General features: G+C 46.7%; 1 protein-coding gene across 5 annotated transcripts in view; it reads right to left on the bottom strand.

Moving 5' to 3' along the window:
- RBFA (ribosome binding factor A) overlaps positions 1-26094 on the bottom strand; it is a 41622-nt gene extending 15528 nt beyond the window's left edge. Inside the window, exons 1-8 of one of the 5 annotated variants that reach the window (XR_014807887.1) lie at positions 25939-26094; positions 23608-23744; positions 22145-22187; positions 20006-20182; positions 19286-19398; positions 17373-17457; positions 11527-12973; positions 7952-10299 (exon numbers count right to left, since the gene is read on the bottom strand). Coding sequence is in view for 3 of the 5 variants with exons in the window: in XM_001924525.5 (XP_001924560.3) it covers positions 9939-10299; positions 11527-11600; positions 17373-17457; positions 19286-19398; positions 20006-20182; positions 22145-22187; positions 25939-26063 (978 nt within the window). In the remaining 2 variants the exon portion in view is untranslated. Of the gene's footprint in view, positions 1-7951; positions 10300-11526; positions 12974-17372; positions 17458-19285; positions 19399-20005; positions 20183-22144; positions 22188-23607; positions 23745-25938 lie in introns of those variants that run through there. The other 4 variants (XM_084964553.1, XR_014807886.1, XM_001924525.5 and 1 more) reach the window with 4 other exon arrangements.
- Between the last annotated feature and the right edge of the window lie 847 nt (positions 26095-26941).

The raw sequence follows: 26941 nt of genomic DNA, 5'->3' as shown, positions 1-26941 counted from the left end.
GCTCTGATTTGACCCCTAGCCTTGGAATCTCCATATGCCACAGGTGCAGTCCTAAAAAGACAAAAACAAAACAAAACAAAAAAAACCTATGTTAATGGGCACACAACCTATACTGATGTAATTAGTAACAACAACAACATAAAGTAGGAGGTGATGCTGGATAGTAGATTTAACATATGCTGTTGAAACTAAGTTTGTTTTTATTCAATCTATAGTCATATAAATCTAAAATTTACCTGTAACCCCTATAGTAACCACTAGGAAAAAACTATACACACACAAAATACGCACGCACACACACACACACACACACACACACACACACACACACGCACACACACACAAAGGAAACCAAAATCAATTAAACATAAAAGGAAGTACTGCTGGAGGAATGAAATATCAAAAATAATAATACAGGAGTTCCCATAGTGGCTCAGTGGTTAACGAATCCAACTAGGAACCATGAGGTTTCGGGTTCGATCCCTGGCTTTGCTTAGTGGGTTAAGGATCCGGTGCTGCTGTGAGCTTATGGAGTAGTAGGTCGCAAACACGGCTCGGATCCTGTGTTGCTGTGGCTCTGGTGTAGGCCGGCGGCTACAGCTCGGATTAGACCCCTAGCCTGGGAATCTCCACATACCACAGGAGAGGCCCTAGAAAAGGCAAAAAGACAAAATAATAATAATAATATAATAATAATAATAATACATATAGAAAACAAATAGCAAATTGGCAGAAGTAAATCCATCATTATCAGTAATCATGGTTTTTTTTTTTTTTTTTTTTTTTTTGTCTTTTCTTTTGGGGCCACACCCAAGGCACATGGAAAATCCCAGGCTAGAGGTCAAATCAGAGCTATAGCTGCCAGCCTACACCACAGCCATAGATAGCAACGCCAGATCCAAGCTGTGTCTGTGACCTACACTGCAGCTCATGGCAACGCCAGATCCACTGATCAGGGCTAGGGAGCAAACCTGACTCCTCATGGATACTAGCCGGGTTAGTTACCACTGAGCCATAACAGAAACCGTGAGCTAACGGCAATGCCAGATCCTTAACCCTCTGAGTGATGCCAGGGATTGAACCTGCATCCTCATGGATGCTAGTTGGGTTCGTTAACCACTGAACCACAACGAGAACTTGGCAGTAATGCAAATGTTTGCTTTCACTGGTCTCTGGACTGGGCCCTGAAATGCCACAAGATCAAAATTGCAAACCCTCAATTCTGCCTCTGGCGATAATGCTGTTGGCAATAATTCTGGAAGGTCTCAGTCCCAACTTCTTACTTTTTCATTTAAATTTGAGACTTAAGATGTTCTTGATATAATAACGCAAAGTTTTAGTCTTGTGAAATTTTACCATTTCCAGAACTAACCTTCTGAAGCATTTAAAGGTTACAGGAGGAGTACCTTTGTGGTGCAATAGGCTAAGGATCTGGCATTGTCACTGCAGCGGTTCAGGTCGCTGCTGTGGCACAGGTTTGATCCCTGGCCCAGGTACATCCAAATGCTGCAGGTACAGCCAAAAAAATGTGTATATATATATATATATATATATTATAGAAAAACAAGGTTCACATATTCAATACAGACTGGGGGTTGGTTTAATTTGATGCCAATAGAAAAGTACCAAGAATTTGTAGTAAGAAGTAATTTTTTTTTAACCATAGTTGTGGCATATGGAAGTTCCCAGGCTAGGAGTCATTTGGAGCTGCAGCTGCTGGCCTACACTACAACCAAAGTAACACTAGAGCTGAGCTGCCATCTGTGAACTACACTGATCCTTAACCCACTGCGGGAGGCCAGGAATTGAACTGGCCAGGAATTGAACTGGTATCCTCATAGATACTAGTCAGGTTTGTTACCACTTGAGCCAGAATGGAAACTCCAGCATATGGAGGTTCCCAGGCTAAGGGTCCAATTGGAGCTGTAGCCGCCAGAAAACTCGGAATCCGAGCTGCATCTGAGACCTACACCACAGCTCACAACAACGCTGGATCCTTAACCCACTGAGCGAGGCCAGGGATCTAACCTGAGTCCTCATGGATGCTATTAAGGTTTGCTAACTGCTCAGCCACAACGGAAACTCCCTATTGTAAATTCTTGCCCCCTTTATCATAGATTAGTTACCACGCTCCAGATTTTTTTATTCTTTATTTCCGTTTAGGGCCACACCTGAGGCACACAGAAGTTCCCAGGCTAGGGGTCGAATTGGAGGTATAACTGCTGGCCTACACCACAGCCACAGCAATGGGGGATACAAACCTCATCTGCATCTTTGACCTATGCCACAGCTTATGGCAAAGGCAGATCCTTAATCCACTGAGCAAGGCCAGGAATCTAACCTGCATCCTCATGGATACTAGTCAGATTTGTTTCTGCTATGCCATGACAGGAACTCCAAGACTGGTTTTTTGTTTTTTTGGTATAGTCTTGCCTCCCTCATCACAGATTAGTGACCAAGCTCCAGATTTCCTTTTCTTTCTTTTCGTTTTTTTTTTTTTTTTTCGTCTAGATTTATGGTTTCTATTTAGGTTTTCAGTCTCTTTATTGATAGTTTCATTTTGTTCATCTATTATTTTCATGACTTTCTCTATATCTTCCATTAGTTATTTAAGCATCTTTAAAAGAGTTAAAGCCTTATTTCTCTGTCATCGGGTCTTTCTTCCAGTGACAGTTTCTGTTGATTTTTTTTTTTTTTTAATGGGCAATACTCCCTTTCTTTTTTACCTTGTGATTTTTCGTTGTTGCTGAAAACTGGACATTTGAATCTAATAATGCCTAAACTTGTTAATCAGATTCTCTTTCCTAGAGTTTGCTGTTTTATTGGGGCTTATTCTCTTTGTTATAGACTGTCTCTGTGCTGATGGTCAGCAAAATCCATCCCAGTTGTCACACTGCACACCCACCATCCTATCACGAACGGACAAGGACCAGGGTCCTCATGAGAAGAGGTGCTATGACCCAGGGGTTAGGGAAACCGTTCTGTCTAGGTCTGGGTCCAGCTTGTTACCACAGATCCCAGAGGGGGTCCAGAACTGTTATTCACTGGAACATTCTTGAAAGTTATTTCATTATGGAAAAGAGTGAAAGCCTCTTGTGCTTCTACCCAAAAATGTACAGCTTTGCAACAGTATAGGACCCCATCTTCAAACTCTGTCTTTTCCCTGACCTCGAAGGTCTGCTTCCTCAGATGGAAGACAAAACCACAAGACAAATGTCAGCTGCAGTGACCAGAGGAGTGAGTGCCTATTGTGAATGCTGTGTCTCAAGCCTTGTGCACGGGTACTCCCACAAGCACCAGACACATACATACACTTGCACATGTCTGTGCATGGGCTCTTACACAGACTCTCACACATTTTAATACAGTGCTCTACTATATGTTCTACTCTGTAGGCTCTGCTAGTTTATACAAATAGAATTCAGGAAAGTATTTGCAATGAGACTTTTGTCATTTCTCAAGGGTTCTTCCTGTGCTTTTCCTCTTCTAGTAACTAAAATACACCCATACATAGTCTAATCTTGGCTTTAAGACTAAGATTAATGTATCTCTGATAAAACCTGCTTTGAAGGTCCAGAAGCCAAACATGGGAACCAGAAGGGAGCAGCTGACTCTTGACAGAATTTCTTGATCCCAAATGACATGTGATGTAGCCTGCAGCTATAAGCCAACTGCAAGTCATGGGCCTGAGGAGGAACTGATGTCAGGAATTCAACTTATTCACATGGAAGGACCAGCCTACACATGTGGATGTCACCCATGCCAGTCACTATGATATGAACACAGCTGGCTGCTCCTCTGATGTGGCTCTCAGCCCGCTAAAATATGTGCCAACTGAAAGGGCATCTTTCCCCATTGCATTTGTCTGACTCATTTTGCAGAACCTGCATCAAGCACTTCTCCAAAGCCAATGCCTGCGCCGTATGCATGCAGGATGGAGGCAAAGGGGAATTTTGTTTGGAGCTGAGGGGAGAGGCTTTATTGGACATTTGAGAGTTCCTTTTATATGTACTCCTCCCAGAATAGCTTACTTTAAAATCTGTAACTGATAATCTCATACTCCATGTTGAGAAGTGCTATGCATAAGAGAATTTGAAAATAATACAGAAAATGGTGTTACAGGGACCTGCATTCTGTAAAACTGAGCAGCATTATCCAGAACAAAATGAAATATCCTTAATGGGACTTGACAGGTCTTTTGCTGCCCAATGGCCTTGGTCTTCATCTCCATACTGTCCATGCAGAATGCCTGAGCCCCATCTCCTCCAACAGGGCCTCTGAGACCCCAGGGCCCACTGAGGGCTTGACTGGATGAACTTGCAGCTCAGGAACCTCAACATAGGGGGTTCTAAGTTTACTCCAGACAATGACACTGAGTCTTCAGAATGAAAACAACTTGTCCATATTCAGCTTCCAGTTCAGGTTTTAGTCCGTCTAGAGCGCTATGGTATTTGAATTAATGCAAAAAAGTCACGCAGGTGTGCTCATGTTCTCCAAAGGCAAAACCCGAGAGTGGAGCGTTTCTGCTTTCTTGCCATGATTGATTTGGGGGCTGCAGAGATGTTTGCACATATGAGCCCTTTCAGGTTTTTCACTGGTGCTTTGGATTCTGATAAACTAATTCTACTTCCAACAGGCAGACTTTGATGTCCTCCTTTCACCTTGGCACAAGCACATGAAAACCTGGCAATGTGTATGTTTCAGCCACATCTGCAGGGCTACCCTGCAGAGGACCATCCAGCTTCAAATAGGGGCACCTATGGTCCTGTTCCACATGCCCTCAGGAAGCGGGCCCTGCACATCCTGCAAAGAGCACTGCACCCACAGCCTCTCTGAAATCAAACTCCTAGGTAGGCAGTGTGGAGAACTAGGGCCCCTGTGGCACATGTTACATGCAAGACTCTGCTCCACATGTGCCAGCCAATGCAGTTGCACCCAAAACCTTTGAAGCACATGCCTTAACATCCTGGCCAGGCAGGAAACAGAGCTGAGACATCACTCAGCAACCAAGTGCAGGATCCAAGCACTGAACTCAGGGTGGCAGGTTTAAGAGCCAAATGACTGGAAAACCCTTCTCCGTGGCATGTCACTTCTGCTTCAGTTGGACTGGATGACCTGAGTTCTTGTATCCAGAGGACCTATTTCTTGCTTCTTTCATTCCCTCAAGGCCCGATTTTCTCCAGGGATTCCAATGACCAATGCTGGCTCCACACCTGCTTCTTCTCTGCTTTGCTCAGGCACAGGGTGAGAAAGAGTCCCAGAGCCATTTGCTGGCCTCCCTCTGAGCCAGCAGGACACCTGCCCTCAACCCTGGGACAAATCTGAACAGTACAGTCCTTGTAATCATTATCAGGCACAGGCCTTAATCTTGCTCAGGGGAGCTCAAGGACAGTGGCTGTCTGAGAGGCTGACCCCCACTTCTCAGTACCTTGAGGTTTGGTTAGGGGTATCTGGGCTCATGGAAGGCTCCTCAGTGGAGGCAGAGCCCAGGGGAGGCAGGAAGTAGCAAGGACAGTGTGCCCTGATGAAGTCACAGAAACTGGAGCAAGTGCATTGAGATACACATCCTGAGGGGCTGTGGCATGAGTGACCTTTGTGTGCAGATAGTTCCTGGAGAGAAGCCAGCCTGCAGCCAGGTGACAGGTAGGGGGCTGGGGAAAAGGGGTAAATGTTGATTCAAATGTGTAGCAAGGAGCCTCTGATTCTAACAGAAGTAACAGATCAAGGTAAAGATGCAGGTTCAAAGCTGATTTTAACCAGCAGGCGCCCCAGGCTGTTGTCCTGGCTTCAGCTGCTTTGGCCTGGAATAACCTCGTGGCTTCTTCACCTGCTTACCAGACCCTTCCCAGCTGAAGGTCTGTAGATGCCAGCGTGACAGCACCTCCTTGTGCTTCCCTTAGCATCTCAAGGCAGGACACGCACAGTGAAGCCACCAGACCTTTTCCACCTAAACTTTCATCTTATTCACCCTACCCACAGTCCTAGAATTCAATAATTAATACTTTAAACCTCAAACATAGGAGTTTACATGTATTCCTTTCAAATTTCACTCAGTAGACTTTGGTTCTTCATCTTAACCTATTAAAAGGCAAGTTTGATCTCTATTTTGTCACATGTGATGTGTTGTTTCCACTGTTCCTTTTACACAATCTTGATCACCTTCTAGTATAGAGCAATGTCTGAAACAGGAACTTCAGACACTGACAGCCACACCTCACCAGCCTGGTGTTGCATGTGAAGGGGCAGGTAGACCTTTTCCACCCCCCAAAATGAGATCTTTTCCTTTACTCTGGAGCTTCAATGTATCAGTTTTGATGGTAATGTCTCAAGTATGCTTTCTAAAAAATGTGAAAGAGTTGGAGTTCCCGTCGTGGCGCAGTGGTTAACAAATCCGACTAGGAACCATGAGGTTGTGGATTCGATCCCTGGCCTTGCTCAGTAGGTTAGGGATCCAGCGTTTGCCGTGAGCTGTGGTGTAGGATGCAGATGCAGCTCAGATGCCACGTTGCTGTGGCTCTGGCATAGGCCAGTAGCTACAGCTCTGATTAGACCCCTAGCCTGGGAACCTCCATATGCCACGGGAGCAGCCCTAGAAAAGGCAAAAAGAAAAAAAAAAAAAAGAAAAAGAAAAAAAAAAGTACTTTTTATTTTAAAAAATAAAACAATTACACATACCACAAACTCCTGGACAAAAAGATGCCAAAAGAAAACTTTGCCATTTTGGGAGTTTGGCTGTGGTGCAGAGGGTTAAGAACCTGACTGTAGTGGCTCAGGTCATTTCAGAGGCACAGGTTCAATCCCCAGGCCCAGGAACTGCCATATGCTACAGGGCCATAAAAATAGGTGAAAATTTTAAAAAAGAAATCTTTGGCCCTTTTGAATTTTACTATAGGAACTAAAAGGCCAACACAGAAAGACAGAAGGTAGAAAACCCCTTCTGAAGAATATGAAGTTTTCAAAGACTTTTGTAGGCAATGCTCCCCAGAAACCTGTTTTTTCCTATTAGATGTTTTCAGATGTTTAATATTTGGTCATTTCCAGTTTTGTTCTTTGGCCTCTCAGCCCTAAGAGGTCTCTAGTTGTTCCTTAGTCCGTCTTCAGTGAGTCTCAGCATTTGGGGGCCCTGAAAACCCTCCTGTAAATCAGCTCTGTAGTGCACAAGGCTGTCCCTTGGGTGAGGCCACCTGCCCCTTCAGCTGCCCCTCCCTTTTCCACGCAGTCACAGCCTGGAAGCTTCCTCCATGTGCTTTAAGGAAGCAAAGTTCTAGGTCCTTCTGATGAGAATGAAGGTGAACGAGGAAGCAGGCTGCACAGGGAGCCTGCACCGCTGTCTGCTTTCACAGCAGATGTACAGGGTGCTGTAGCCCAGCCGCCACAGGGATGAAACTGGGTGTAGTCTCTGTTTGCTGTGAAGCACTTGCAGGAGACGCAGAGCTGCACCAGGGGCCAGCTGCCCGCCCCATGCCTGTCTCCAGGAACACCATTCCAGGGCCTGTCCTTGGAGAGCACCAACAAGGGTCATGCTCAGGCTCCCTTTCTTATTCTGTTCCTTCCACTTCTAGACCAAACACCACCTCTGATTCCTGGCCCCTTTTTGTCATTCTACGTACACTCTTATGTGGTATTTCATGTATCCTTACAAATCATTTTAGCTCCTTCCTGTAAGAGTATGGAGCAAAGACAAAATTTACTGGGTCTGAGAAAAAAACTTGTTCTTGCCATTTGTGAACTTGGCCTGGGGCACAAATGGAAAGAGCCAGCACCTTGTACCAGCCTCTCCTGCAGTCCCTGTTTTCTGGATACACGGAGGCTGGTGAACATCCATGTTTTGCTGTGACCAGAGCCTTGCCACCACCTGTGCCCTCCAGCCTTTGGGATTGGAGCAGTTCTGCAGTGTGGACCCAGAATCAGTCATCAGTGGAAAAGACTGCTCGGCGCCTTGGAGGATTAATCATAGTTTCCATTTTTTGCATTTATTGTGTTTTGTCATCTTGGGGGCCTTGTAGGCTGGGAAGAGACCCCTTCCCATGCTGGCTAACTCCCAGACACAGCAAGTGACACCCCCGCCCCCAACCTGCCATTCACATGCAAACCAACCCAAAGCTAGCCCAACCCCCCTCCCAGCTCTGGTGGTCCAAGGCCAGCATTTCCTCTTCCCTAAATCACACCAGGGCAGGTAGTGGATACCAGAAATCACCCCACAGCCCAGAGTCTGCTGAAATTACTTAAACTATCCAACCTCATCTTGCCCAAACCTGCTTACCCTACTGAGCCCACCCCCTCCTGCAGGAGCCACAGTACAAGTTCTGGCCTTGCCTTTGCCTCTTCCTCCATCTCCTGGTCAATCCTGATGCTCACAGGACCCTGTGCAGTATGGGGTTCTCCCTCCTCTTGGAATTCTTCCCAGGCAGCTGTTTCCAAGTCTGCCATCTTACCAAACTGGATTAGAACAAATCCATATGCATTTTAATGCAGGTCCACCCTTCCTCTGGATACTTCTTCTGGCCACACCTGTGGCACATGGAAGTTCCTGGGCCAGGCAGGGATTGAACCCATTCCACAGCAACCTGAGCCTCAGCAGTCAGTCTTAACCCACTGTGCCACAGCAGGAATTCCCATGCATATTGCTTCTCTGGTCAGCAGAGAAGGCTGTGTAAGCAGCCCACACTACTAAAGGAAGCAGCCACACACAGGCTACGTGCACTGTTTCAGGGCAGGCAAGGTCACACAAGTGCCACCCAAACAGCAGCCCAGGGTATCCACTGTGGTCAGCCCATGCCCTGTGATGCTGTCCCTTCAGTGGGGGCCACTGTCCCAACAAAGACAGGGCTGCCTGGTGCCACACCCAGGCTGGGTCACTGCACTAGGTCTCAGATGCCCAGACGGAACACAGTGCTCGGGGTATGCAGAGTTTTCCTTGAAGGACAATGCTTTCCTTCCCGAAAGAGTTTATAAGAATGGAAATTACACTTCCTGAAAAGCCGTGTTACAAGTTTCCTTGCTTTATCTTAATAGTCTACCTTTCCCAATCATCTTGAACTCATATAAAAAAGAAAAAAAGAAAGAAAAAGAAAAGGAAAAGGAGATCTCGTCATGGCACAGTGGAAATGAATCCAACTAGGAACCATGAGGTTGTGGGTTCGATCCATAGCCTCACGCAGCAGTGGGTTGAGGATCTGGCATTGCCATGAGCTGTGGTATAGGTTGCAGACGTGGCTTGGATCTGGCATTGCCGTGGCTGTGGCGTGAGCTGGCAGCTGCAGCTCCAATTGGACCCCTGGCCTGGGAACCTCCATGTGCCAATGGTGCGGCCCTAAAAAAAAAAAAGAAGAAAAAAAATGAACTTACTTAATATCACTGTATTTCCAGGCTGATAACTCTTGGGGCATGGAGGGGTCTCAAGCCCCAGAGAATATATTTCCCTGTGTCAGATGTGATTTATTTATTTCCTAACGTGGCGCATCTAACACAGGTGCTTTCTCTGAAAGGCACTTAGGAAAACTAGACAGCACTTCAGCACCACAAGGAGGCTGACCAGACTGCAGAGGACAAGTTTTTGCAGCATGAGATGAAAGCAGCAGGCGGGGCGGCACCATGTTTGAACCTAAGGGAGCATGTGTACTTCACGAACCAGGCTTCCACTTCTCTGTGTGTGTCCGAGAATGACCACAAAGCGCCACAAGTGCTGGCCTGGGGGCTCCGCAGAACCAGCGAGCAGGCTGACCTGCAGATCTGGAGCCCAGTAAGGAGGGCTGACTATTACAGCTTCCAACCAAGACATTTCCACGTACTTTCCACAGGTTACACTGCCTCCACAGCAATGCAGTCACAGTCGGCACGGCTCGGCTGCGCCTGCACGGGGCTTCCTGGAGGCACCAGCTGTATGTGTTCCAGGCCAGTTCCTCTTCTGTGTGCGCCATCCACTCCCTTCAAAAGCCCTAACAGTTGCCCTGATCCTTTCTCTCCACCTCCAGTTCCTGCTCTGCTTCCTGGAACCGCCACTTGTATGCTGAGGCCTGCTCCTCAGGAAGGGGCTCACCACAGTCTCCCCACAGGCAGTTCTGGGGAGAGAGGCCATCGTCCCCATGGGGCCTGGCTCTCCTCCTCTTCATGTGCTTTGTGGGCTCAGCCTCTCGCTCTGGCCACATGGGGCTCATGCCCCCATGCCCCTTCTCTCTCCTCTGCTTGTATTCCACAATCTGCTTGTTGAGCGCCTCGTGATCAATCCCATATAGACTCGAGTGCATGGCAGGGCCAGAGCTGTCACATGGCGACATGGTGTCAGGGGCCTCAGGGTTCCTGGAGGGGAGAACAGGACTTCACACCAAGCACAAATACTCCTAAACCCACCTGCTCAAGCACTGTCTAATGTCTAAGGGCAAATGTGGAGACAAAACAGAAAGAAAGTGGGATTTGGTCAGGCCTTCTCCAGTCCAGAGCCAGCCAGCCAGCACTCTGCAGCCCACGCGTAGCCCAGGCCAACATACTCTGGCACAGCCTCTCTGTACCGACAGTAAAGGATTTTCATTTTGTCCCCACTTAAGGCTAGCATGCTAGGTCGGTTAAACAGAATTATGGGTGGTACCTTAGATCTCACTTGGGTTACTTGCTGAACCAAACAGAAGAGTCTATTCTGAGAGTAAAACCAGAGAAATCCTTTCAAAACTCAAATCTGGCCACACATGCCTACTCCGCTCCAGATGGGGTTCCGTGCCAACAGGGTGGGCACCCACATGCCTCCCCCAAGGCCTGCTCCTTGATGCTCTGAAAGCCGAGATCATACTCTACCCCTCACCTACAGGAAGGCTCCTGTGGGCCCTCCGAGGCCCTGAGCATGCTCATGTGATATGGGTGCAGCTGGTCTAAAGGACATAGGCTGAGAACCCAGCGCAGCTGTTCCCCCACCTTGGACGGGGCCCCCCCACACCCTTAAGCGTCATGTCACTTTCTCAGAGGCCTACCCTGATGTCGGCTGCTTCCCAGCAAAATGCAGGTTCCAAAGCACTACTACCTACCCACAGGTGTCCGCCAAGTGCCAAGAAAGGGCTGGTCCTGAAGCAGGCCCCCAACACCAGGGCACCAAATGAACCAGCACTCACCTCCAGGTGGACCACTGAAGCCCTCCAGATAGCCTCCTGGGGGGCTGGGCCCCAGAGCAAAACCCTGTCTGGGGGCGCAGTAACTCTACACCTGGGGGTCTGCCCAAATCAAAAATGTGCCCACACAGACAGAAAAAAAAAATTCTGAGTTCCTGTGGTGGCTCGATGGTAACAAACCCAATCGGTATCCATGAGGACATGGGTTTGATCCCTGGCCTCGCTCAGTGGGTTAAGGATCCAGTGTTGCCATGAGCTGTGGTGTAGGTGGCAGACACAGCTCGGATCTGGCATGGCCGTGGTATAGGCTGGAGGCTACAGCTCCGATCGACCCCTAGCCTGGAACTTCCATATGCCACAGTTGCAACCCTAAAAAAATACACACACACACACACACACACACACACACACACACGCCCACACGTATCACCTGAAATCATTTTGTGTAAAGTTGTCTTTTTCATCTACGGGTCCAAAATCAGCAATTGCCAATAACTGATCAACCTGAAAAGGAACAGAGGCTGATTCAGTGTCAGCTGAGCATGAGTGCCACCCCCACCCCCACGTAGGCCCCACCCCCCACTACCTTCCACTGTTCCTTCTAGCGCCGGTTTCAACAGCCACTGTCTTAATCACATGTCCTTTGATAATGAACTGAAGCTTTTTAAAAACAAGTTAAAACTTGTAAATGTTAGTCCAGTTTACAAAGAAACCAGTTAAATATTAGCTGAATCACTAACACTTACTGGTTTCTAATAGAGTTAGAAAAAATGCCTCAGTTCTGCCATAGAATTTGGAGGGAAAAACATTCCCAGCACAGAATATGAGAGTCACAAAGCCAGGCATGAGTCTAGCTCCAGGGCTGAGGGGCCTGAGCAGGAGATGAGCACTGCTCCTCAGCAGGGCTCACAAAAGGCTGCTGCACCTTCACACACTCTGATGCCGGCAGGCTGCCCTACCGGGGCTGGGCCACCCTATGGGGGCCGTACAGTGACCCAGCTTTGTGGCAGTGATGGCTTCAGTGGAAGCCCAGGAGAGCCTGGTCTAATACCAGGCCCTGTCATTCTCAGAGAATAAGGGATGGTCACCAGCCAAGGACACACTGATAGACTACAAAGGCGAAAAGCATCAGAACTGGAGACAAATCAGTCCACAGAAAATACCAGGAATGGGACTGATGAAGCTATAAAACAAAGACAACTGGACTCCTCCAGAGTTAAAACTGGGAGAAAATATTCACAATGCACATTCCTATCAAGTGACTTATACCAGATAGATATGAACTTGTACAACTAAGTAATAAGCAAACCTTATAAAAAATAGGCCAAAGATTTGAACCAATCAACAAAAGGAGGAATGACCACTAGGCACATGAAAAAAAGAGATGCTCAGTATAATTAGTCATCAAGAAAATGCAAGCTTAAACCACCAGAATGGCAACATCAGGTTGGAGTGAGACTGCAGAGCCATGGTAACTCTGATACCACAGAGTTAATAGTCTGGCAGTTTTCTGAAAGTTAAAATATCATACACTTGCTACTCTGAGGAACTGACCTAAAACAAAAACACTGCATCCACAAAAAAACCTGTACACAAATGTTCATAGCAGCTTCAGCCATTATAGCCAAAAACCGAGAAAGAAAGACTAGAGTTCCCATCATGGCTCAGCAGAAACGAATCCGACTGGCATCCACGAGGACACAGGTTGGATCCCTGGCCTTGCTCAGTGGGTTAAGGATCTGGTGTTGCTGTGAGCCGTGGTGCAGGTATAGCAGACGTGGCTTGGATCCCATGTTGTTATGGCTGTGGTGTAGGCCGGGGCTACAGCTCCAATTTGACCCTCAGCCTAGAAACCTTCATGTGCCATGGGTGAAGCCCTAAAAAGACAAACAATAATAACAAAAATAAAAAAAACAAAAACTGAGAAAAAAGACAAACGTCCATCAAAAGGTAAGTAGATTAGTACATCATACAATGGATGTTACTTACTAATAAAAAAGGAACTACTTACATGGGAAGCAATGGGGAAGAACCTCAAAAGCACTGCTTAGCAAGGCCAGACAACATCCTGATTGTATTTATGTGAAATCACAGTAATCTCTTTAGACAAAACTAATCTCAAGGAAATGAAATCAGATAGGTGGTGTGGGGTGGTGACTTGCCGAAATGCGCACACTGGAGTTCCTGACATGGTTCAGTGGTTAATGAACCTGACTTGTACCCATGAAGACTCGGGTTCAACCCCTGGCCTTGATCCGTGGGTTAAGGACCTGGCATTGCTGTGAACTGTGGTGTAGGTCAGACATGGTTTGGATCCCTTGTGGCTGTGGCTGTGGTACAGGCTGGCAGCTACAGCTCTAATGCACCCCTAGCCTGGTAACTTCCATATGCCACGGAGGTGACCTTAAAAAGATGACAAAAACAAAACAAAACAAAACAATGCACATCTTATGTGAATTAAGCTTATCTTAACCAAATCCAGGAGTTCCTGCTGTGGGTCAGTGGATTAAGAGCCAACTACTGCTGCTTGGGTTGGTGCAGAGGTGTGGGTTTGATCCCTGGCCTGGCAGAGTGGGTTAAAGGATCCAGATCCAGTGTTGCCACAGCTGCAGTATAAGTGGCAGCCACGTCTTGGATTCAATCCCTGGCTGAGATTCTATATGCTGCAGGTGTGGCGACTGATAAAAAAAGAACTAAATACAAATCCAACCTCTTTTTTAAATTTTTTTTTTTTTTTTTGGGTCTTTTTAGGGTTGCACCTGTGGTCTATGGACGTTCCCAGGCTAGGGGTCTAATCGGAGCTGTAGCTGCCAGCCTATGCCACAGCAACACAGGATCCAAGCTGCATCTGCGACCTATACCACAGCTCATGGCAACGCCGGATGCTTAACTCACTAAGCAAGGCCAAGGATGTCCTCATGGATGCTAGTTGGGTTCATTAACTGCTGAGCCATGACAGGAACTCCCAACCTCAAATTGTAGGACATTAACACAGGCCACCAGGCTAACTTCGTGAGCCAAATCCATGTACCTTTAGAACCTCTTGCATGGAAAAAAGCCCTGAGATCAGATGGTGCAGGCCCCTGCTCTGGTAGGCACCACCTGCCTGCTGCCTTCCCTCATAAGTCTGATGGTCAGCTGGGAGACAAGTGGAAGTGGATCCCAATACTGGTGTCAGATTTTACATATTTTCCTTAAATATTCATATTAAAAATTTTTTTCTCTTACAGTTCTAATAAAAATCACCATTTAAAAATTTTTTTGATTGAAGTATGATACAGAAAAAAAGTAAACAAAGCCTTAAGCATGTAGCCCAATAACATTTCATCAGTTGAACACATCTGTGCACTCCCCTCGCCATTTACAAGATGAACCCCAGAAGCTTCCTTCAGGCCCCTCCTGCTCACTCCCCTCCCCAAGAGAGCCATATTTTTACTTCTACCACCAAGATTAGCCAGGCTTGTCTCTGAACTTTTCATAAACAGACTGAGGAGAACACGGCCTTTTCTTTGGTCCACATGGGGTGTGAATGAGGGGTCAGGGGGCTGTGCCAGAGCATGTTCACCCACCCTGCTGCTGGCTGCACCCACGAGACCTGTGCCAGTGCTCCCAGCGCAGCTGGTGCCCACCTCTGATGGGTACTGTGAGCCACACTCCACCAGCCTGCAGGGCATATGGATCAACTGCAATCTGGTTTTCATTCTTGTTTTCTCATGACCAGTGGTGCCAAGCACCTGTGTGTGTTTCATCAATGTTGCTGAATTACTCAGGGTTCAGTTTGGACCGAGTGGATCACTAGTCCTCTTTCCAATGTCCAGACCAGTGACCTGAAGAGTATCCTAAGAATGCAAAATAAACTGCTGAACCTGTTAACAAGTGTTACCATCTGCAATTACCTGTGATTTTTCAATATAGTGAAACCAATATAAGACAGTAATAGAAGTTCCCTGGTGGCCTAGTCATTAAGGATCTGGCCCTGTCACTGCTGTGGCACAGGTTTGATCCCTGGCCTGGGAACTTCTGTATGTTGCAGGTATAGCCAAAAAATTAAAAAAATAAAATTATTCTTAAAGAGAGACAAAAAAAAAAAAAAAATTAAAAAAAAAAAGGAGTTCTCGTTGTGGCACAGTGGAAATGAATCTGACTAGGAACCATGAGGTTGCAGGTTTGATCCGTGGCCTCACTCAGTGGGTTAAGGATCCGGTGTTGCCGTGAGCTGTGGTTGTAGGTGGCAGACGCAGCTTCGATCTGGTGTTGCTGTGGTTCTGGTACAGCCCGGCAGCTACAGGTCCTATTTGACCCCTAGCCTGGGAACCTCCATATGCTGCAGGTGTGGCCCTAAAAAGGACAAAAAACAAACAAAAATTAAAATAAATTAAAATTTAAAAAAAGAGAGACAGAAATAAACTGACAGAAAGTGCAAAGTTTCATTAACAACTCCCAGTTTCAAATTTTTTTATCTATTGAAGCTGCTTTATCAAGGGCTGACTTTAAACCTATTAAAAATGTAGTGTTTGAAAAACAATGCCTTGACTTATGCCAGGAGAAGCAAGTAATGATCACACTTTCAAATGATCACCTGCCCCAAAGAGAAACCCCCTCTGGTCCAGCCTTTACTTCTAACTGTAGAACAGAGGACAGCCAAAGCCTGGCCTTCCCTCCGCCTCCAGGGAAGAGTTGAGCTTGAGCACAGGCAGGAACACCATCACCATGTGGCATCTGTCTGACCGTTTAGCATTTCTCCTGGGCACATGTGGAGGGACAGACCTGGATGGGCCTGAGGTCACTTCTAGTGCAAACACCAACACCACAATCTCCAAAGAAAGGACCTCCCAGAAACGTTTAAGCACTTGTGCATGTCCTCCCTCCAGCTGCTTCTCCTGGAAAGGAAGCCACAGCCAGGAGGCCCTCGCAGTTGTGAGTTCTTCCTCCACAGAGAGAGGCACAGACAGGGTTCATCTGGAAAGGAACCCACACATCAAGGAGGTCCTCACAGCTGTGAGTTTGAAGCCAAGCAGGACCCTGTGGGCTCCTGGGCATAAACCTTTCTTTCTGTGTGCTCCATTTCTTGTTTTTGGGGAACAAGCTTCGGCCTCCATGACCTTGCCTGAGTTCCAAAGGGCATGTCCAAATGGTTGCTAATCAGGGAAGAGAGGGGATGCAGAGACCAGGGAGGAGCAGTCAAGAAACAATAGTGCAGGAGTTCCCACTGTGGTGCAGCAGAAACGAATCCGACTAGGAACCATGAGGTTGCGGGTTCAATCCCTGGCCTCTCTCAATGCAGTAAAGATTCAGCGTTGCCATGAGCTGAGATGTAGGTCGCAGACGCAGTTCGGATCTGGTGTTGCTGTGGCTGTGGTGTAGGCCAGCAGCTGTATCTCCAATTCAACCCCTAGCCTGGGAACCTCCACATGCTGTGGGTATGGCCCTAAAAAGCCAAAAAATAAAGAAAGAAAGCAAGCGACCATCTAGGGATGTGAGAGGAGGGAAGCACAGGAGGGCCGCTCCAACTCCTTAGAGTTTACACATGAGAGAGGTCTGGTTTATTAGAATACGCTGATAAGCATTAAAAAATTAGAGCCATACAAAGTGCTCACCTCTGGGGAATCAGGCTAAGAACAGGAGTGCAGGAGTCTTACTTTTTATTTGTATCCTTCCAAGTACTACCTTTTAAAAACTGAATTATGTAAAACTGTATTTTTTGAATATTTAAAAGCTAAATTTAAGATCTTTGTCCTTTTTTTTTTTTGGATTTTCTAGGGCCGCACCCATGGCATATGGAGGTTGCCAGGCTAGGGGTCTAATCAGAGCTGTAGCTGCCAGCCTTCGCCAGAGCCACAGCAATGTGGGATCTGAGCCATATCTGCAACCTACACCACAGCTCATGGCAACGCCAGATCCCTAACCCACTGAGCAAGGCCAGGGATCGAACCTGCAACCTCATGGTTCCTAGTCGGATTCGTCAACCACTGAGTCACGACGGGAACTCCTAAATTTAAGATCTTAACATATAAAATTATACATCGTTAAAAGGTAATTAGGAGTGCCGAGTATTGTGCAGTGAGTTAAGAATACGACAGTAGCAGCTCAGATTGCTGCAGAGGTGAGGGTTCAATTCCTGGCCTGGAGCAGTGCTGCAGCTTCTGTTGGTGTAAGTTGCAGCTGGGGCTAGGATTCAAGCCCTGGCCCAGGAAATTCCATATGCCGCAGTACGGCCATTAGAATAAAAAACAATCAAGTAGATAAATATAAAAAGGTAATTAGTGAAAGCCTTACCTCCACTGCAGCTGCATGTTTTTTGTCCTGAACAAACACTATTGGCGGCATGCTCCTCAGAGTCTGCTGGGACATCAAAAGATGCCTGGAGATATAATAAGAATGTATGCAGTCACAGATGACATTTAGTGGAGGGTGACAGTGCTAGAAACAGGAATGTCATCTCTCAAAGAGGTGCAACATGAATTCTGCTTATTACATTATTTAAAAATGAAAAATCATCTTAGCTAGCTGCCACATTACAAAAGCATCAGTGCAACTAATTTTTAATTCTCTAAATGAAACTTCTGAGATCCTTATATGTAGTCTGATGTGGCCTTGGACACCCTCCCTGGGCATCACTGTGGCCTTGAGCTTCGTGGTTTGGGCACCAACAACTTGCCAATGCTCCATTCCTCACTCAGCGTAACGGACAGCCCTCCACCACCCAGACATCAGACACAAGAATGATCTTCATGTTGTCCAGTCCTGCAATACCTGCAAATCCAGGTGCAACAAGCATCCAGTGAAAACACTGCTGAGGCACAGAGCACATCTACTCAATGACAGAACTCCACGCATAGTTGTGGAAAAACTTTTACATTAAACCATGGTGATCAAAAAAGGTGGGAGAAGTTCTCACTGTGGCGCAGTGGGTTAATGAATGATCAGGTCTGTCTCTGTGGAGGCACCAGTTCAATCCCTGGCCTGGCACAGTGGGTCAAGGACCCGATGTCACAGCTGTGGCATAGGTCGAAGTTGCAGCTTAGATCAGCTTTAGTCTCTGGCTGGGGAACTTCCATATGCCCTAGGGACAGCCAAAAATAAATAAATGAAAGAAATTATTCAGAAGAGTGGCATTGCTTACAGTTGCAAATTTCTTTAACACCTAGCAAAACGCAAGGTAACCAAATTCTCATCTCTGTATCTGCATGCAGTCTATTCTGTCATCTTGTTTAAAATTTAAGAAGAAAATCTGGCCTCACACCGATCTGCAACTGAAGAGGGAAGAGTATATGAACAGCCCTTCAGAAAAGTCTAGATCTTCTTTGATGCTGCACAAAAACTCAACAAATTGTAGTTTATTAAAGGTTAACTGCAATGTGAAATATGAAACCAGATCACTGAACAGGCCATTCTCTTTACAGTAAAATCCACTGGTGCACCTGCCCTTTGACTTGATCTTTTCCTGGGGGAGATTCTGTAACCTCATGCATCAGTCATTGCAAAAATACTGGTTCACCATGTTATAAGATTTTCAGAATGATGACACATTTTTACTATATATTACCTCCAATCTCACCAAAAGCGCCTTTTGCAAAGATGTCAAACTCAAGGTGGTGGAAACAAGTTTTCTAAAATTCTAATTTTCATCAAAAGCTCGAATTTTATCATTGACAACAAAAACGGTCAGTTGTTTTCCTGAAGTGACAGGTACACTGTGCTCATTATGGTCAGTTACTACGTCTGCATACACAGAGTGGTTCACTCATTCTTAGAACCAGCAACTGCAGTGTCCCTGAGTCCATCAGAGCCACATGCATACTTCCTACCAGACACTAAACAGATGTGTCCAAGGGTTAAAATTTAATACAATTAATATTTATCACTTATTCATAGAGGATATTCTTCAGCAAAGCTGGTGGTTTGTGACTGTGAGCCCGTGGCTAAAGTTGCAATAACCACTAGAATGTCTAGAGCAGCAGCGTTAACCCACCATGGCTTGGGTGCAAATGCCAACACAGTGAGAAAGGAAAACAATACCTCACGCCTCAGAAACCACCCTCCCCTCCCCTTCCCATACCCCTGCCCCCAGATCTGAGAGGCCCCTGGAGACACAGACCATACACTGAGAACCACTGACCTAATTTTCCTTAAAAGCAGAACTACTGAAGGAAACCAGTTGGGAAGGCAAGGTCAAGCGAAGGTCTCACCTCATGTGCGCAGCACTCCTCTGCAGGACGGCCTCCGTGTGTGCGTTCTGAGCCTCAGAGAGTGTCGCCCTCCAGAACACTCGGCAGGCAGAAAAGTCTGTAGTCAGAGAGACCTGAACCCCACCTCAAATCACTCAGATTCCAGGGCTCCCCATGGACATAGCCATGCCAGCAGAGGAGCCCTTACTCACTGGCAATCCTGGCTTTAGGCACCTGCCACCACAGCTACTGCCCCAGTCCACCTGCTGCCCCAAGCTGGCCACTGGGGGAAGGTGAAAATTTCACCTTCCCCAATTAGACCCCAGCCCCACTCCAGAAATACCTTAACTGTCATGCCTCTTTTGGCTGAACCCATTCCTTTCAGGGTACAGACAGCAAGCCACCTCCTTTGTCTTGCCTTTTTTTTTTTTTTTTTTTTTTTTTTTTTGGCCCAGGGATCGAAACTGGGTCACAGTGGTGAAAGCACCGAATCCTAACCATCAGACCACCAGGGAACACCCCACCCCCTGTCTTGACCCCAAGGCAAAGGCAGACAAACACACAACTCATCTGGCCCCCAGACCTTTGGACACCCCATTTCATCATTTACTGGGTTCCGAGCACCATCTGTGCTGTCTGGGCAAAGACCCCACCTGTGCACAGCGAGCTATGTGCTTCTGCACCTGGCTCCCCACCTCCACAGCCCTTCTGCCTTTTTAACCTCCAGAGGCTGAGGCCTACCTTAGAGAGCTCCACATTCAGGTCGCAGATCTCCTGGCTCACTTCAGGGGTACACAGCATGTCGGTCAGCGCTTTGTGAAGGAGTCCGTTAAGGGCCCTCAGGCGCACGTGATCTTCCTTCCTGGTCGTTTTGGATGTACTCTTCGTTAGGAATTCCAACTGTGACGGCTTGTAAGTCTCCATGAGGAAGAAAGGCAGACACAGAGGCCAATGTTATAATTATACAGAAACATGTACTCACTCAGTTGTCTCAACTTTCACGTAGACAGTTTATCTTACAGACCTGGCTCCTTCTACATTTTACCTAGAATACCTCCAACATTAAAAGTACTTCCAAGTATATATTTATCTCCAAGAGATGTTTCTTAAAACATAATCCACATGGGGTTCCAGCTGTAGCTCAGCAGAAATGAATCTGACTAGTATCCATGAGGACAGAGGTTCAATCCCTGGCCTTCCTCAGTGGGTTAAGGATCTGGCGTTGCCATGAGCTGTGGTGTAGGTCGCAGATGTGGCTCAGATCTGGCATTGCTATGGCTGTGGCGAAGGCCAGTGGCTCTAGCTCCAATTCGACCCCTAGCCTGGGAAGATCCATATGCTGTGGATGCAGCCCTGGAAAGGGAAAAAAAAAAAAAAAAAAAGAATATGACTAGTATCCATGAGGATGCAGGTTCAATCCCTGGCTTCACTCAGTGGGTTAGGGATCCAGCATTGCCGTGAACTTCGGTCTAGGTCACAGATGTGGCTCAAATCTCGCACTGCAGTGGCTATGGTGCAGGCAAGCAGCTGTAGCTTCGATTAGACCCCTGGCCTGGGAACCTCCATATGCCACAGGTGCAGCCCTAAAAAAACAAAATATATACACGTATAATCCACATACCATAAAGATCTTCCTCTTAAAAAGTAGTTATTTTTAGTGTATACAGTGTATTTTTTTCTCTAATAAAAACAATTCATTAGGAGTTCTCTTATGGTGCAACAGCAGGTTAAGGATCCTGTGTTGTCACTGCAGCGGCTCAGTTTGCTGCTATAGCCTGGGAACTTCCACATGCCATGGGTGTGGGCCCCCCCAAAAAACCATTCATTACATATTTTTACAGTACAAGCATATTTCAGAAATACTGCAGGTTACAGACCACTTCAATAAAGCAACCACTGAAATAAAGTAACTCACAAAAATGTTTTGTTTCTCAGTGCATATAAAAGCTATGTTTACACTGTACAGTAATCTATTAAGTGTGCTATAGCAATATATCTAATAACAATATACTTTATTAGGAGTTCCCCTCATGGTGCAGTAGTTAACGAATTCGACTAGGATCCATGAGGTTGCATGTCTGATCCCTGGCCTTGCTCAGTGGGTTAAGGATCCAGCATTGCCATGAGCTGTGGTGTAGGTCAGATGCGGTTCGGATCCTGCGTTGCTGTGGCTGTGGTGTAGGCCAGCGGCTACAGCTCTGATTAGACCCCTAGCTAGGAACCTCCATACGCTGCAGGTATGGCCCTAAAAATCAGAGGAAAAAAAGAAAAAAAAAAGATATGTATATCTCCACATAGATGTGTTAATACACACACGAAACTGAACGGCCATTATCATACTAAGAGTTTGATAACTGAATGGACATTACCGTACTAAGAGTCTGCTAACAGATACAACACTGTGGGAAACGTTAATGTAATTTTTTTTTTTTAAGGACAAAATTTCGTGTTACCAGTGAGTCTAGTCTCTCTCCTACAGACCCTGTCCCTTCCAAGGCTAAAACGGAAGGACTGCCAGGCTGGAGTGCTTTAACTTTTTTTTTTTTTTTTTTTTTTTTTTGTCTTTTTGCTATTTATTTGGGCCGCTCCTGTGGCATATGGAGGTTCCCGGGCTAGGGGTCTAATCGGAGCTGTAGCCGCCAGCCTACACCAGAGCCACAGCAATGCGGGATCCGAGCCGCGCCTGCGACCTACACCACAGCTCACGGCAACGCCGGATTGTTAACCCACTGAGCAAGGGCAGGGACCGAACCTGCAACCTCATGGTTCCTAGTCGGATTCATTAACCACTGTGCCACGACGGGAACTCCTGCTTTAACTTTTGCAGCCTCACGCCCATCAAGGTTCTAGAGCAGCTCATCACTGCTACTCTATACTTACCAAGTGAGAGCCTAAGGAAGGACCTTCATACCAAAACTTCTTCCTAGGGGTGAAAGAAAGAATTATGCTGGGTATTGATGGCAAATTAAATAAGAGACAGTTACAGGAGTTTCTAGTGTGGTGCAGCAAGTTAAGGATCCAATGTTGTCTCTGTGGTGGCACAGGTTCAATCCCAGGCCTAGGAACTTCCATATGCTGTGGGGTGAGCCAAAAAGGAAAAAGGAAAAAAAAAAAAAAAAAAGAAAGGAAAAAAAAAGTTACAAAAGCTAACTTCAGGTTACGATACTAAGACTGTTTCTAAGAGGCTAAACCTGGATGTAGAAATTAAGTTGCTGAGAGTCTAAAAGATTTAAATACTGGGAGTTCCTGTGTGGCTCAGTGGGTTCAGAAGCCAATACAGACCTGGGAACTTCCACACGCTGCAGGTCTGACTATAAAAAAAAATGAGAGAGAGAGAGAAAAGACTTAGATTATCAAATTGACAACAGCATCAATTGTGGGGAAGACACAGAAGACAGTTTTAATTCAAGCTCATAATTTTTACCTAAAGTCTACCTCTAGTCCCAAAGGTAGAGAAAGAGGATCTTAAAAATACACTTAACCAACTGCATATGAGTACTGTCCTCTATTCCATAAAGCTGTTTCCTGAGGTATGGCTATCAATGGACACTGCTGCACATCAACACTGGGATTGGACAGGAGTTCTCATTGTGGCGCAGCAGAAAAGAAACTGACTAGTATCCATGAGGATGTGGGTTAGATCCCTGGCCTCGCTTAGTACGTTTCTGTGAGCTGCGGTATAGGTCACAGACGCAGCTTGGATCCTATGTTGTTATGGCTGTGGTGCAGGCCAGAAGCTGAAGCTCCGATTTGACCCCTGGCCTGTGAGCTTCCATATGCCGAGCGTGCAGCCTAAGGAAGCCAAAAAAAAAAAAAAAAAAAAAAAAAAAAGATTGAACACTAATAAATAGAAAGCAGATGGGAGACCAACCAGGCTCCTCATTGTTGCAGACAAGCAAAGGAAAGAAGCAAAAATGATCTGTGTGCCAATGGATTAGAAGTGGAGATCAGTATGAACTTGTTTCTCTTATTACAGCTACAGGTGATAATGACATGCAGAAACATTTATAGATAAGCACATATATACACGGGTTAACATAAGCACATATTTTTTTCACTCTGTCAGCTGAAAAGGCCTAAAAGAGAGATATGTCAGTAGCAATGAACATACTAAGCTCTCAGGTCAAGGTTTCTTTCTTTTCTTTTCTTTTTTTTCTCTCTTTTTAGGGCTGCACCCATGGCATATGGAGGGTCCCAGGCTAGGGACCCAATCGGACCTGTAGCAGTCAGCCTACACCGGGGCCACAGCAATGTGGGATCCAAGCCACGTCTGTGACTTACACCACAGTTCATGGCAATGCCAGATCTTTAACCCACTGAGCGAGGCCGGGGATAGAACCTACGTCCTCATGGATGCCAGTCAGGTTCCTTAACCGCTGAGCCACGACAGGAACTCTAGGTCACACGGTTCTGACGTCACTCTTCAATAAAAGGAATCAGAGCTCCTAGGGGAAATGGTTGGTTCTAGGGCTGAAGCATCCTATAGTGCCAGAAAGTAAGAAAGTGATAAAGAAATTATTTACTTTCAAAATCCCAAAGGAATATATAAGGTATCTGAAAGAGCTCCCAAGGGTCAAAGCCAAAACAATTGGAGCAAAATTAAGTAGTACTGGGTTATATATAACCCCTAAGTTCATACTGATGAGTTAACTAGTAAAGGGAGAAGAGCCACATCTCCTGTGCAGAACTGCTGCTAATTCATGAGCATGACTCCTACTCCTCTAGCGGGGACTGCACATGTGACTTTCCGTCCAAGCCAGTATGGAATGGTGGGAGGCTGACATTACAGTAGATAAGCCTGACACACACAAATGACCTCAGTCAGTGATCAAGACTATTGTCAACAGTGATAAACCATGTCGACAGTATGTATGTGTTGACATGTTATGATGAAAACGGCACTTTTCATCTGTGGTCTTACTCCCTAAAATCAGTAATTCCAGTAAAATCATGAGAAAAAGATAACGCAAATCCCAACAAAGGGGCATCCTACAAAATATCTAACCAGTACTCCTCAAACTGGTCATCAAAAACAGGAACAGTTTGGAAGTTCCTATTGTGCCTCAGCAGTAAGTAACCCAATAGTATCCAAGAGGACACAGGTTCGATCCCTGGTCTCGCTCAGTGGGTTAAGGATCCAGCATTGCCATGAGGTCCCAAACACAGCTCAGATCTTGCGTTGCTGTGCTGCATGCAAGCCAGCAGCTGTAGCTCTGATTTGACCCCTAGCCTAGGAACTTCCATTTGCTGCAAGTGTGGCCCTAAGAAGCAAAAAAAATAAAAAGCAAAAAACAAACCAAAAAAAAAAAAAAAAAAACCCAAAAAACAAACAAACAAAAAAAACAGGGACAGTTTGAGAAACTGCCAGTCAAGAGGGGCCTTAGTCTTTTTAGATGACTAAATGTGATGTAGTCCCTGGATGGGATACCGGCAAAGAAAAAGTACACTAGGGAAAAATTAAGCAAGTGTGAGCAAAGCATGAACTTTAGTTAGTAAGACGGTATCAATAATGGTTCATCAATGGTAACAAATAAACCACACTACATAAGATGTTAACATAGCTATTTACATGAGAACATCATACTGTTTTTGCCAATCTTTCTTGGAACAAAAATAAATACATCTATAATATATATCTACAATACAATTAAAACATAGAAATCAACATATTTTATACTTAACTCTCATCATAAAACACCTACCCTGACAAGCTTTTTTTTTTTTTTTTTTTTTTTTTTTTTTTTTGTCTTTTTAGGGCCGCCCCCACGGCATAAGGACGTTTCCAGGCTAGCGGTCAAACAGGAGCTGTAGGTGCCGGTCTACACCAGAGCCACAGCAGCACAGGATCTGAGCAGCCTCTGTGAACCTACACCACAACTCACAGCAACACCAGATCCTTAACCCACTGAGCGGGGCCAGGGATCCTCATATATACTAGTAGGGTTCGTTACTGCTGAGCCACTGTGGGAACTCTCCTGACAAGCCTTCTTCATTCCTCAAATTAACTCCACCTAGAAAGCATTAACATGGAAGGAAAATTTTTATCTATTTTTTTCTTTCTGTCTTTAATAAAACCACTCTCCTAAAAAAATGTTTCTAGCAACAAGAAACAACATACTCCACAGATAAAACCGATACCAAAATTCGAGGATGCTCAACAAGCAGAATATGCACATAACCTCCGCACACCCTCCCCTGCAGATTAAATCTCTCTAGGTTACTTATGATACCTAATACAATGTAAACGCTATGTAAATAGTTGCCAGTGCAGGCAAATTTAGATTTTGCTTTTCAGCACTTGCTGTAATTTTTTCAACCCAAGGTTGGGTGAATCTTGAATGTGGAAGCTCGGAGCCTGGGAGGACTGTAAAAGTGTATATCACGTTGCTTCATAAGTTCATGGTTTACTGCTAGCCTTTAGGAGACTCACCACTTTATCAAAACAACTGCGTAGAAAACAGAAAGCTGAGTGGGAAAAACTGCAAACGTTAGGGCTGGAATAACTGATGATCTTTCAACAGCCATTAACCTATCAAGCAAAGGCTGAGCTTACGGATCCGGCTGGGACTCAAGCTAACGCCCAAGCAGTAGACCCCGTGCCGTACCCCCGCCCATTGCAGGGCACCCCCACCCCCATCCCGGGGCCACCGTCCCGCCCACTCAGGGAGCATTACTTGGTTTTCGAAGCAAATTTCTTAAGCAGGTTCTTGCCATAGGACACTGGCGAGGTGTGCAGGCCTTGGGCGCCGCCCAGGAGCCTAGCGTGTGGGACCCCCAGCCCCCTGAGCGTCGCCCACATGTCCTCAGCCCGACTGCCGACCCTGGAACGTGGGCGGGACAACGTGCAGCGGACAGACGTGTAGCGGGGGCGACGTTGACGGAGCGACGTGTGCGCGGCGACAGTCGCGTGAGTGACGTGAGGAGGGGCGACATGGAGGGGGGAGGGGGGAGGGGGCAGGGGTGACATGGGCCGGGGAGGCACAAGCGGACCTGGGACGCTGTGGGAATACGAACAAGCGGAACCACACGAGATGGCTTGGGGCGTTGTAGGGCGAAGCAACGTGCGTGCGGGGAGACACAGGCGGGACTGTAGGCGGGACGAGAAGACGAGGCGGGGTCTGGAGAGCAGGTAGGCTGGACATGGAGCGGCGGGGCGGAGCCACGTGCGGGGAGGGCCGGGACTAAGCGTGGATGGTGGGCCGCTGGGCGCGGAGAAGGTGGAGCAGTAGGCGGGGCCGTGTGGGTGGGGCGGGCCCAACGGGACGCCTGTGGGCGGGGTCAGATGGCACATGGGGTAGTGTAGTAGAGCCGGTGACCAGGAGGAGCGGGATCTGATGATGTGAGCGTGGGGTGGGCGGGCCACGTCCCCGCGGTTCTTTCTTAGGCGAGGGGCTCATCGTAAGGTGGCAGAGGGCAAGATGAGGGGGGGGGGGAACTCGGTTTTTGGGAAGCACACATGCCGCCCAGTGCGGAGACTGCTGAGTGGGGAATACACTTTTTGTAAATACACAAAGCTAACAGAGAAGGGTGCATTTCAACTCTCTGGCCACAACATGTTGGAGCAGCGAGATGCGAGGTCGTCACTGGGTAGTTTAGATGAAATGCGGCCCTTCTAGAGCAGAACCCCTACTCCCTGCACAACTGGGAAGGACTGAAGTTTCTTCCTCTTTATACTGC

This window comes from Sus scrofa, chromosome 6 (assembly GCF_054392235.1).
Source record: "Sus scrofa isolate SSC_HxYL_T2T_F1_AM1 chromosome 6, Sscrofa_HxYL_maternal_Yorkshire_Landrace_v2.0, whole genome shotgun sequence".
Lineage (NCBI taxonomy): Eukaryota > Metazoa > Chordata > Mammalia > Artiodactyla > Suidae > Sus > Sus scrofa.
Note: the sequence above shows the minus strand (reverse complement) of the source record. Positions and strands in the feature narration are given on the sequence as shown.